This window comes from Rhipicephalus microplus, chromosome X, assembly GCF_043290135.1.
Source record: "Rhipicephalus microplus isolate Deutch F79 chromosome X, USDA_Rmic, whole genome shotgun sequence".
Taxonomy (NCBI): domain Eukaryota; kingdom Metazoa; phylum Arthropoda; class Arachnida; order Ixodida; family Ixodidae; genus Rhipicephalus; species Rhipicephalus microplus.
In genome coordinates, this window is record NC_134710.1 from 144,674,504 (window position 1) to 144,686,829 (window position 12,326).

Consider the following 12,326-nt stretch of genomic DNA (forward strand, 5'->3'; position numbering starts at 1 on the left):
GTAGTAGTTCTTGAGACTTACACAGGTACCTGCTAGGTTAGAAGCGCCATACACTCACAAAGCAGAAATTAACATTTGCACTGAAGTCTACGTTAAGTAAACTTTTGTGGGTGGGTATCATATTAGCATATCTATACTATTATAAAACAGTGACCACCATTGAAAAACGACAGTATTTTGTCCTTTATGCCATGAAATCCGTGAAATGCATATCGTGTAATACATTCATGCAATGACTTGTTATTCATTTTTGTCTTACACTGAAGTCAAGCCATCCAAATTGTGATATATATGAATTTAATTAAACAACCACGAGAGCATCAAGACGCTCGAAGCTAGATAGATTGGTAGATGTGATGAAAGTCTCTTCGGTTCACCAATTGCTTGGCATTTCAACGTAATTATGTATTCCTGAAGTAATGACTCTGTTATTTACTTCGTGTCGTTTCTCAGTGGCAGTTATGTCAAGACTCTCCTATAACAGTCATCATGCAACACTGATCAAAAGTAAACGTGGTCTAAAAAAATTAGCAAATCTCACGTGCACTGGGAATCGATGATATGCAAAGCATGAATGAGAAAGGTTATGTCATTTTAAAATCAGCACAATGTTACGATCAAGACGTAAATTAGGCCGTGAATGACTTTCATGCCATGACTATTATGTTTGCACGTGGAATTTGTGTTCATCGTTCATTCACGTCACGTTAAATCAAATTTGGTATATGTTAGGCTAGCGAAACGGCCGCGAGCACCTATGAGTGTAGCATGTAGTCATGTTTTGCATGAATGACATGCATGTCATGATTATCATGTTTCGACGTGTCATTTTCGTTCGTCGTCTATTCACGTCACGTCACATCAAGTTTGGTATACGGGGAGCTAGCGAAATAGCCATGAGCACACAATGAGCGTAGCATGTGGTCATGTTTTACATGACACGCATATCATAATTATCATGTTTGAACGCGTCATTTACTTTCGTGGTACGCTCGCTTTCACGGAATACTAAGTTTGGTATTTATGAAGCTTGCGAAACGACCACGAGTGCATTATGAGCATAGCATGTAGTCCTCTTTTACATGACACGCCATGCATGTCATGATTACCATGTTGTGACCAGTCATTTACCTTCATCGTCCGTTAACGTCACGTAATACCAAATTTGGTGTCTGTGAAGCTAGCGAAACGGCTGTGAGCGCATCACGAGTGTGATATGTTGTCATGTTTTTACATGACACGCATGTCATGATTATCATGTTTGCGCCAGTCATGTATACCTTCGTCATTAAGTCATGTAACACCCATTTCGGCATATGTGAAGCTAGTGAAACGACCACGAGCACACTATGACCGTAGCATGTAGTCATGTTTTACATGACACGCATGGTATGACTATCATGTTTAGATGTCTCATTTACCATCGTCGTCCGTTCGCATCACGTGATACGAAATTCGGTATGTGTGAAGCTGGCGAGACAGCCGCGAGTGCCTCGTGAGCGTGGCATGTAGTAATCTTCTGTATACATGACACGCATCGCATGATTATCATGTCTGCACCAATCATATATCTTCGTCATGCATTTACGTCCCGTATTACCAAACTTGGTATATGTGAAGCTAGCTAAATGACAGCGAGCGCACCATTGGCATAGTATGTATTCATGACTTATATGACATGCATGTCATGATTTTGACGTTAGGGTCGGTCACTTATGTTCGCCATGCATTCATGTCATATACCATACAAGTTTTCGAATATGTCATATGAACGAAACCACAACCTCAGCAAGACAATTAAATATAAATCACGGCATTTGTGACATACATGTCATGATTTTCATGTTATGACTAGTCACTTTTGCTCGTCATACCATCATGTTATTTCGTACCGATTTTGGTATTGATACCACTATTGAAACGGCCAAGAGAGATAAAAGTCGTAGGCGGATAGATAGATAGATAGATAGATAGATAGATAGATAGATAGATAGATAGATAGATAGATAGATAGACAGATAGATAGATAGATAGATAGATAGATAGATAGATAGATAGATAGATAGATAGATAGATAGATAGATAGATAGATAGATAGATAGATAGATAGATAGATAGATAGATAGATAGATAGATAGATAGATAGATAGATAGATAGATAGATAGATAGATAGATAGATAGATAGATAGATAGATAGATAGATAGATAGATAGATAGATAGATAGATAGATAGATAGATAGATAGATAGATAGATAGATAGATAGATAGATAGATAGATAGATAGATAGATAGATAGATAGATAGATAGATAGATAGATAGATAGAGCCCAAGTCCCTGCAGTTCGCTAAGCAATGCTTCGCATTTAAAACGAACCATAACATATCTCACCGCAAGCATATCTATTCGTAGACCTGGAAGAATCGCCGTATGTGCGTCCATTTATGAGCCTGGTCGCCATATCTGCTCTTATCTTTATGTTATTGTCGAGAACGTCAACCTTTGCAGGCAGAACAGAATAAATACAAAGACTTGAAGCTAACGAATGGGGCTGTTGATGAAGTAGATGCCTACCGTACCCGTTTTTGTAACAGTGTTTACATACGTGAATTCACACGCGCATACCTCAAGGCGGAATACAGCATTTTAATTATTGCTAAGCGTGACGCGAAAGATTGAGAGAGCTCGAAATTAATAGAGAGGAGATGGAGTGCGAAGGCGTGCCGTTCCGTGGTCTCTGCGGTCTCGGAAGGAGGACAACCTGCGGCGACAGGAGGGCGCGCTGCTGTAGCACGCGGTGTTCGCGCGTGCCAAACACACGCTCCGTCTGGTCGTCCGCAAAATCCGGAACGCCCATTACCCGGCTTGCCACTTTTCCGAGAATGTTGCTCGGCTTAGTGGCCACCACCACCGGCTTTATCGACCGGTCGCTGTGTGGTCGATTGCTTGGTGACGTGCGCCGCCCGGTATCGGAGACTATAGAATACGAGGCACCCCCCAAGCGCAACACGTCACTCAAGCCGAACGTCCAGCCAAGTTCGGCAACGGACTCAATTCACCAGTCAATGTGTAGCCGCCGCACTGACAGGTTCACCGTGCTCGCAGTGCCTTGCCCTCGGCCACGCGCTCGGTGCTTTGAACCGATGCTTCTGCTCATTGCGTGGTGCATCACTGCTTTTCGTTACCTCACTACAATAGTCGCTAATTTGCTGAGGCTGCTAAATGTGAGTGCAGGGACACACCGTAGGCTAAAGAGACACTAGTGATCGTTAGATATGCTGCTCCACCCTTCTGGTCTGGTTGTTAATTGCGTCATTTTTCGTACGCTTATAGCACAAGAGACAATTAGTCCAAGAACGCTGTTTTTCTTCTCTAGGAACATTCTTTTGGTGCAGCGTGTGTAGAAGCCGTTTGCCGCTCTGATAAAAATGACTGCGCAATCCTGTGCTGAGATGTCTTCTGCAGTGCATATTTCAAGGTAACCGAGTACAACCAAAAACTGAAGCACTGTACAGAAATTTGCAACTACCAAAAGAGGTGACATGTGTTTGAGGGCTACGCTGTAACCAGGCGAGAAATATTAGCAAGTGCCAATAAACTTTTTGTTTACATGCGTTATTGAAGGAAACCTTAGCACACTGAAGCTATAACGCACAGTTGCACGAAACAAAGTGAAAATAGTGAGTAGAACAACAATGACCCAGAGCTGCAGTAACGTGTAACCTTCTCTTTTCCTCGTCATTTTCTGGTCTCTTCTTCGCCTTTTCCCAGAGCAGGTCAATCAGCCGGGGCTCAGTCTACCTCTTCCGTACATCTATTCTCTTTCTTTCTCATTCAGATCATTCTACCTAAAATAGAAGCCTGCATGAAAAATAAAAACATTAGTGATCTATATATGGGGCAATGGAGCGTCTTTGTACACATCCTTCTTTCGAGGACCCTCGGATGGGGGGTAACAATGCATTCATGCAGCGATGTGATTCTTATATAGTTAGCAGATTGTGGAATTTTACAGCTCTCCTATTTCGCGTGTATCCATTTACGAATGGTTTTTTTGTATACTTGATTTGTTGCTATAGCATGAAACTGCTACCATGCTTTTTACTTCTTCATTCTTATCGAACAACTTCCTATTTTGTTGATGCGATAAACCTTCTTACGCGAGGAAATTTCCACCACGAGAAAAACTAACGGGAAGTAACCCTGCATTCTCCGAGGCGGCATTCAGTGGTTCTTTGTTTACTGTGAAGTGCAAGGCTTGGCGCGAAAAACAGGTCGGAAGGCAGACAGAAAGAAAGTGGGAGACTGAAATGAAGAGTGAAGGCTGAGATGAAGTTACTTGATTTAGTACCTTGTATTTATTTATTTTATTTCTTTATTTATTTCGAATATTGGCAATCCCTCAGAGGTATTATTACAGCGGTGGGAATTAATTCATACATGAAGGTACAAAAGTAATGCGAACAGTAAATTCGCACTCTGTAAGAAATAGACATTTACATATACAAACAGAAATTCACACACTAAATTTACACGCAGTAAGCAATTACATCAAGCATACCACAGCAACAGCAAAATAGCAATAAAATAACAATAAACAGAGTGACATGTGCCTGCGTCAAACAGCTTACTCCACGAGTTCACGTAGTAATTTTAGCTTAGACTGAGTAACGATAAATTCATCTAAGGCATTCCAGTCTCTTACGGCTCGTGGGAAAAAGAGAAGTGAAATACATTGTTAGTAAGATTAAATTCTTCTAACGTGAATCTGTGTATGTGTCGAATGTCTGTAGCAGGGCTGCATGTAACAAATTATCTGGGGTTGATCTTAAAACTATTTTGTAACAACAAATACAGGAATTTCAATCTATGCACTTTCGCTTGGTTAGACAAAGTAGCGAGGCCAGCCAGTCGAAGAAGTTCTGTTGGGGAATCACTACGCTTGTAACGATTAAAAGTAAAGCGGATAGCTTTCCTCTATACCCGCTCAAGCACAGCGATGCTGTGTTTAGTGTGTGGAAACCACGCAATATTGGTGTATACCAATGTCGGTCGGATGAGACTGGTGTAGGAAAGAAACAGTGTTTCATAGGTAGATCCATCAAGCGATCGTTTGAGAAAAAGACGAATTATTCATTGCTTTTTTCTTATTTGCTGCACATGCGCATTCCAGCTTAGGTCCCTGCTTATCGTTACACCCAAATATTTGTACTGTGAAACGTTTCGTAGTAGGGGTACCGTTGATACTGTAAGGAAAAGTAAGTGTTGATTTTCTGTTTGTAATGTTCATGCAGACCGGCTTTTCTGCATTGAACATGATTTGCCAGTCTGAACACCACTGAGCTACTTCGTACAGAGAATTACTAAGCTTTGTTTGGTCATCATGAGTTTTTATTGTGTGGTATCGTACGCAGTCATCTGCAAATAGCCTAATGTTTTCATCGAAGTCCTTAGTTATATCGTTTATATATAGTAAGAAGAACATTGTGACTAATACAGAACCCTGCGGTAGACCAGATAAAACGGGAACAGTATCAGATACATGTTCATTGTACTGTACGTACTGATAACCGTCTGAAAGATAATCTTCAATCCAACTCATGAGTCGTCCTTCTCTATTAGACATCTTAAAAAATTGAGGTGGAAAACGTGAACAAAAGGCTTGGAGAAGTCCATAAAAAGTACATCTATTTGTAGTCGACATTTAACACTTTTGGCAAAGTCAAGAAGCGTTTTTACTAATTGAGTAACAGTCGAGAGGCCGCTACGAAACACATGCTGATTGGAGTGTAATATGTTGTGAATTTCGGCGAACTCTCTTAAATATTTCAGGATGATATGTTCCAGTATTTTGCAAGATGGGCATGTCAGAGATATGGGCCTGTTGTTACCCGGGAACAACGTATCCCCTGATTTATGCACGGGTACTACCTTTGCTAGTTTCCAGTCAGCTGGAAGATGGCCAACGTGAGGTGACTTTAAATATACACTTAAGGAGGGGCATATGAGCAATAACAGGCAGAATAAAGAAGAAAAAAAGCAAGAAAACTTAAGTGTATTAAAATCGTACGCCCCACTTTATTCAAGAAATAATAGTGAACAAAAACAAATGTGGCATTCAAGGCCCACTTTTCTTTTGGCTAGAAATGGCCATATTGAAAATTAAGCAGTGCTTGACTTCATTGTCTGTTGGTTTTCAATATGGCTACTGATCAGCGCTGTTCTTATTACAAGAAATACGGGAATATTGCATATAGAAATAGAGTCCCAATCAAAGTATCACTGGGTATTCTTGCTCATTTGCAACCATGCAAGTAATCATTCAGACAGATGAATTGCGAACAACGAATTCTAAACGTGCATTTCATTAGCAAGCGAGTAATGTTCATCTACACCAAGACTTGATATAAAATTCTAAAGAAACAAAAGCGAAAAATATAACAAAATAATGGAATAACATTGTACATATACTCCACAGTGCAACGCTGCGTGTTTTGAGAAAGTCTGAAAGTATGTTTTAATACAAAACATGTATATGATTACAACAAAAAGCAATTTTGGTACGCAACATACTTGTTAAAGGGTCCTTAGCATTTTTTATCCTGAAAACAAAAAAATCTATGGCAGCTGTTGAAATATGTAATAATAATAACTGATTTATTTCAGACCCAGAGTGGAGTCTTGAATGGCAAGGCACAAGGCAGAACATTGTTTGCCTGACTAAGGCCTTGCCACCCATACATTACTCCAATAGGGCGGCAGCATGTGATGGTATAGAAGACAAAAGGATGCACAATGTTTCTACACTATAGAAACTAACATAAATATGTTACACATAAATGGCAGAAAAAAACTAACACATTTCAAGAAACAAATATTTTGTATACACTAATACAATTTGTAATAACAAGAAACAAAAAAATGTATACAAGCACAGAGTGGCACTGATAATGTAGCAAATTAAAAAGATGATTAATCATACAACACTGAAACAAAACGATACGTAAAAAAGAAGATACCTAGCAATAAATTCAGTCACTAACAGAAAGGAAGTATCTCTTCATGGCATTTTTAAAGTAACTTAGACATGCAGTTTTGCGCAATACTGATAGTACTGGGCTGTGCATTTATAAAGCATGGAATTAAGTATGTAAGCTGTTTAGTACTGTATAATGTTCTCCAAAGGGGAACTCTAAACTGATCGTGCCTAAAATTGTATTGAGTGTTAGTTGAGAGGTACCTTAGGAAAAAATCTACAGTATGACCCACTGTTAAAGGAACACTGCAATGAACGCCTCATAATTCCGGCCCTCTAACAGCAAGTGGCTAAAGAGATAATGTGCATGAATGGTACTAGTGTGCCAAAAGTCAGAACTGTTTATCACTGGTGGTTTTATGCAAATTTTAAGCCACTAGGCTTTCGCAGGAGACTGAAACTCAAAGTTGCCGTGCACACAAGTGTTCCTTCTAACGGTGGACCTGTCTGTACGTTGCAATAAGATCAAACAAAATTACATGAAACAGACGTAGTAGTACAGAATTGGTCCAGGGAGCTAAGGGAAATGCCTTGATGCCTTATCAGGTTGGTTGTTATGCCTATAGATGTCGGCAATATGACACCGACGTCAAATGATTTTCTCACCGATGCAGGCATAGCTCCCCCCCCCTTTTTTTTTGCAATACCTATACTAACAAATACACTTGATACTAGAACTGTATTCAAAGTTTGTAAAAGAATTTTCTTTTTAATTTATCTCGACGTTCAACATGTCGTTATCGATCATGACAACAACTGCACTGAGCATTTACGAAAGAAAAACTTGGCGAATCTGGACAACTTCGAGTTTTGGTCCAACGATGGTTAGTACTACATTAAACTACACGGCCCAAATATACGGGCAAGCTCGACCTTGTGTTTCTGTGGTGACTTACAGCCATACACGTCAGTTAAATGTATTCTCAGATCCTATGCTCAAGCCATTGCAAGGAGCGACAATTTCAGCTGCGCATCACAGACGCACAGAAAAAGCATTTGCACAAGAAGCAGTCGTAACCGTAGGCCCGACTCATGCGCGTTTTACTGTCTGCAAACCAAAGCGCGCGCCACGAGAATCCTTTCTCCTGGTGCGCGCTTCCGCGTCAGTCGCGCGCCGCGGCGTGACTGCCAGCCAATGGAGAGAACGCCGGCACGCTTACGACGCATGACGTCGGCTGGCGTCACCGTTTCGTCAGGTCTTTTCCCGCACCAATGGCCGGCGTGGAGAGAATTCGACCGCGTAAAGCGGTCGTCGTCCGGCGCGGTCGGCTGCAGTTCTTCAGTAGACTACGCGAAGTCGGTCGGCGAGGGACCACCACGTTCTGCTGCGGGGAAGCGGACTTACGTGTTTTGTTTGCGGCGGCGTGGCCGGCTGCTGCTGCCGTCTTTGGTTTTCTGCCCACCTGCGTGTGACAGTGCAATCAGCGGTGCGCACCCGGGGTGACTCTGCGTCAGTGACAGGCCGCTGTCACCCACAGTTTCAGTCTCCCTCAATACGCCGGTTTTAGTCGCGGTGAGCTAAAGGGGTAAGTGAGGCGCCGGAGCAATGCTCTCGCCCGTGATCCAGGGACGAAACTGACGCGCCGCCGATATACGCGCTTCTCTCGCCCGTTCGGCGGCGTCTGCTTTTCTGGAGCAAGCGCGATAGGTGGCCGCAGAGTTGCGCGAAAATATAAAGCAAGGAGAGCTTAGCAGACGACATTCCTTTTAGTTTAGACTTTTCTGAAGAACTTACCTTACGCGACTCAATTGTCGGCAATTGATTTCTCGCGTGCAGTTCCCCTTTCCGATTTGTTCCAGTAGCAGGAAGGGACACACACCCGTTATTTTTTGGTTGGTTTTCATTCATCGCGCTGTGCTTTCTTCTAGCGGCTGTCTAGTGAGTGAAACGATCATCGCTAACGGGCGTCTGCCTTGTAGGAAAGTACAGCGCAAAGCAGGCGACGTCACCGTTCCGCTTCCGTTTTCCCAGCTGGGAGCGGCCGGACCCTGAGAAGAGGTGTCGTCCCTGTCTGGCGCGGCATCGCCACCGTGTCCGGTCAAGACGATGCTGGCTGCTTTCCGCCACCGGCGCAGCCCGCTGCTTCGCCTATAATCCCACCTCGGCGCTTTCCTCGACCATGATAGCTCCCTCCGCAATCTCGTAATTTACAGGCGCGTGCTCCAAAAAGAGAAAAGGGGAGGAAAAGAACGCACAGTGTCGCGATGCTGCTGTGGAGACGACGCGCCCTGTGGACGTGCATCGCGGTGCTTGCCGCGCTCTCGTGGACATGCGGCGCCGACGAGGCGCGCGCACCCGTGGTGGACAGTGCGTCGCGTGGACACCACGAGGCCGTGCCACCGGACCCGGACGACCACACGGCGAGCACGGACGATGTTATCGTGTCACCCATCCACCACCACGGTGTCGGAGGCGGACACGCCGTCTCAGCCGGACACCACGGCAGCGGTGCGCGAGACGGGACTCCCAAACGGTTCCAGGTGGCCAAGGTGGACTTTCACCACGTTGCCACACCGTTCATTATATCGGTGTGGATAATAATTGCAGGATTCGCCAAAATAGGTGAGTTTGCGTCCCCTTCTGCATAAACTTTAGTACTAAAGCGACAGAACATGCGTGTCCTACGCTCGTTTCGAGAATTAGGACACGCGGTCATACAAGAACTAACGCGGTCGTTGCCTGAGAACTGTTGGTGCGTACACAGCATACAAAAGGAAAACAAGCGTGTTTGGCACTTACTTGTAGGTATTGATGTTGGATCTTTGTGAGAGCATGTTTTCACCCTCAGGACTCTTATCAACCATTATTGTACCGAGTGCTTGCGCTGCCTGGTTCGTCCCTCTGTAGATAATAGCTCGACTCTGCAATTGTACGTTGATGCCTTGACGTTTTAAAAAAAAAAGCCCATGTTCGAGTTAATGGTATGCCTTGTATAATTGAAATTTCCGGAAAAAATTCTTTGAATTGTCTGCTGCATGCCCGACAGAGCACGCTTCTCATTTTAAACAAGCCAGGACTTAGAAGTAATTACTAAGGTAGCCTGTGGCGAACCACCAAACGACTGCTAATCCGTCTTCACAAATGCCGCTGCTCGCAGAAAATTAAAAGCACGCTCTTCAATTACATCTCACACTCCTCCTGGATTGTGTTTTTGTTTTCATATTTCTCACTTTTTTTTTCATTTTCTACAAAGATATATCATGCACTTCCTGCGTAAATTTGCAGGCACCATAACATTTCAGACTCAGAGCAGTTTACCGAACGCTATTCTTATGTTTTAAAGAAATAAAGATTGCAGACAACGAACCAACATCATTCTGATCCATTTTTTTAATTACCTCTTGATTCTTCTCTTGGCACGCAGAGAAGTGATTAAGTCGGCCATTGTGCCTCGATCACGGAACTGATAATAAAAAGAAAAACCAGAATATATTATATAGAAGCTGTCGTCACCTTCATGTGGCTGCGTATTCTGTGATTGCGTCGTTCTCCAGAGTATTTACGGCATTCAACGTCTCATGACTTGCACACGTAAAGGTTCAACTGTGAAGCTTTGCGTGGGCTTAGTCCCATAGTTTTGCCGTCACACATTTTTTTTTGTGTTTTCTGTATTTGTCTACATCACCATTGCCGAGCTTCATTTTCAGTGATTTGTTACGCGTACACCTGCTCATTCAACGTTCTTTTCAGAAGTGTCACGCGATACTCGATATTAGTTCCAGACTGCGACGAATTAATTACGCTTCGTAGCTGACGCAAGGCTAGCTGAGCGTGAAAGTGGCTGCTATTCTATATGCAGCCTACAAACAAATTAACGAATAGTCCCCTTATCTCTCTATTTGTACATTTCGTTTTATTTTTTAATTCCCTCTTTTATGGCGCCGACACAGTTATAATTCAAATGAATGCCAGCACCCTCAGCATACAGTATACCCCACTAGGAGCAGTCAAGGCATGCTTAAAATTAAGTACGAGTCTGTAAGCGTGGGTTGAGAAAGCCGTGCGCAAGTAGTTCGTTATCTAGATGGGTCGTATAAGAGAACGTGAAGTCGGTAATTTTGGAGCGGGCTTCTGACCGTTTTGCTTGCTTTTACTTTTATTTTGGCGAGAACTGCATACCGAAGTGGCAGTTGGAGGTCACATGTTCTTGCTCTCAATGTGGGTCAAGAATACCTCCGAGCACCTCCGCTCAATTTGCGCGTAATTCAGTAAGTGTCTAATAGACTACTGCCAAATTCAGGAAGAATGTCCTTCGTAAGGTATCTTTGTTAGTGGCTGACTGCCGTCGCCTGTATGTCCAGCATTATGATCGACTGAAGGTTTCTCTTAAGAACGAACAGTTTGTTCGTACGAGGTTTTTATGAATTCGGGTATACAGGTTTGCGTTTCCAAGCGCATTTTGTCATTGGTCGACCACCTTCGTTGATTATATGTTCAGATAGAGTATTCTTTTTTTAGCTAGAGAGGCTTTCGTGAATACGGAGCACCTACTCTTCGGGTTTAGAAGCGCCTCCCACTGTGCACCAATGAATCGTTGAGCTGTTGTCGATTAACGCCTGCGGCATTATGTCTTCTTCACCGCTCCCATTTCGCAGCTCGCGGACGACAGTATCTTAGCACGGGGCTGCGAAAACAAGTTGACCCTTCTTTCCAACCCCCGCCCCCCTCCCGCCTGCCGTGTACACGCCCCATAAACACAAGAAGCGTACACGGCAACAAATTGTTTGCCCGAGTGCGGTCGGCTCTTGTCAGGTTGAGGGGATCTTCATTTCAATGCCTGTCCTTTGCACGCGCTTGTGTTATGCCGATCAAGAGTGGGCAAGCAAATAAGGCTCCCGCTGTGTATAACGAAACGGTGGAGCCCCTTTGTTTGCCCGCGCGGAGCTTTCTATTCTAGGGAACTCGTGGTGGTGTCAGGGGGCCTGCGTGGGCGGCGAGGGGGGGGTCACCGCTGGCCGCTCGCTCAGCGCTACATGTGGACGACGAAAGGAAAGCAGCGCCGCATATCATCACTCTCCCGCCGGGCGCGCGAAAAGGTCCCGAAAATAACGGACGGGGCTCTCTCCGCAAGAATCACGGAGCGCGCAGATAACGGTCGCGTGCGCGGAGGAGCGCGCCTCTGCACGAGATCCCCCTTTGCGGGGAAGGAAAGCACGCGGCAGCCCAGGCGCCGCTAGATAGCCGCCGCTGCCGTTAATGGAGGGAATGAATGCAACCGGCGGTAAATTGTTTATTTCATTATTGTAACGTTTCCTATTAGTGCTCGTTGGCGAAACGTCGACACGAAGA

General features: G+C 43.9%; 1 protein-coding gene across 1 annotated transcript in view; it reads left to right on the forward strand.

Moving 5' to 3' along the window:
• The first annotated feature begins 9,107 nt into the window (after positions 1 to 9,107).
• Positions 9,108 to 12,326, forward strand: part of LOC119177000 (Na(+)/H(+) exchanger protein 2) — a 181,557-nt gene continuing 178,338 nt past the window's right edge. Inside the window, exon 1 of the mRNA XM_037428332.2 lies at positions 9,108 to 9,599. Coding sequence (XP_037284229.2) covers positions 9,242 to 9,599 — 358 coding nt within the window. The 5' untranslated portion in view covers positions 9,108 to 9,241. The remainder of the gene's footprint in view (positions 9,600 to 12,326) is intronic.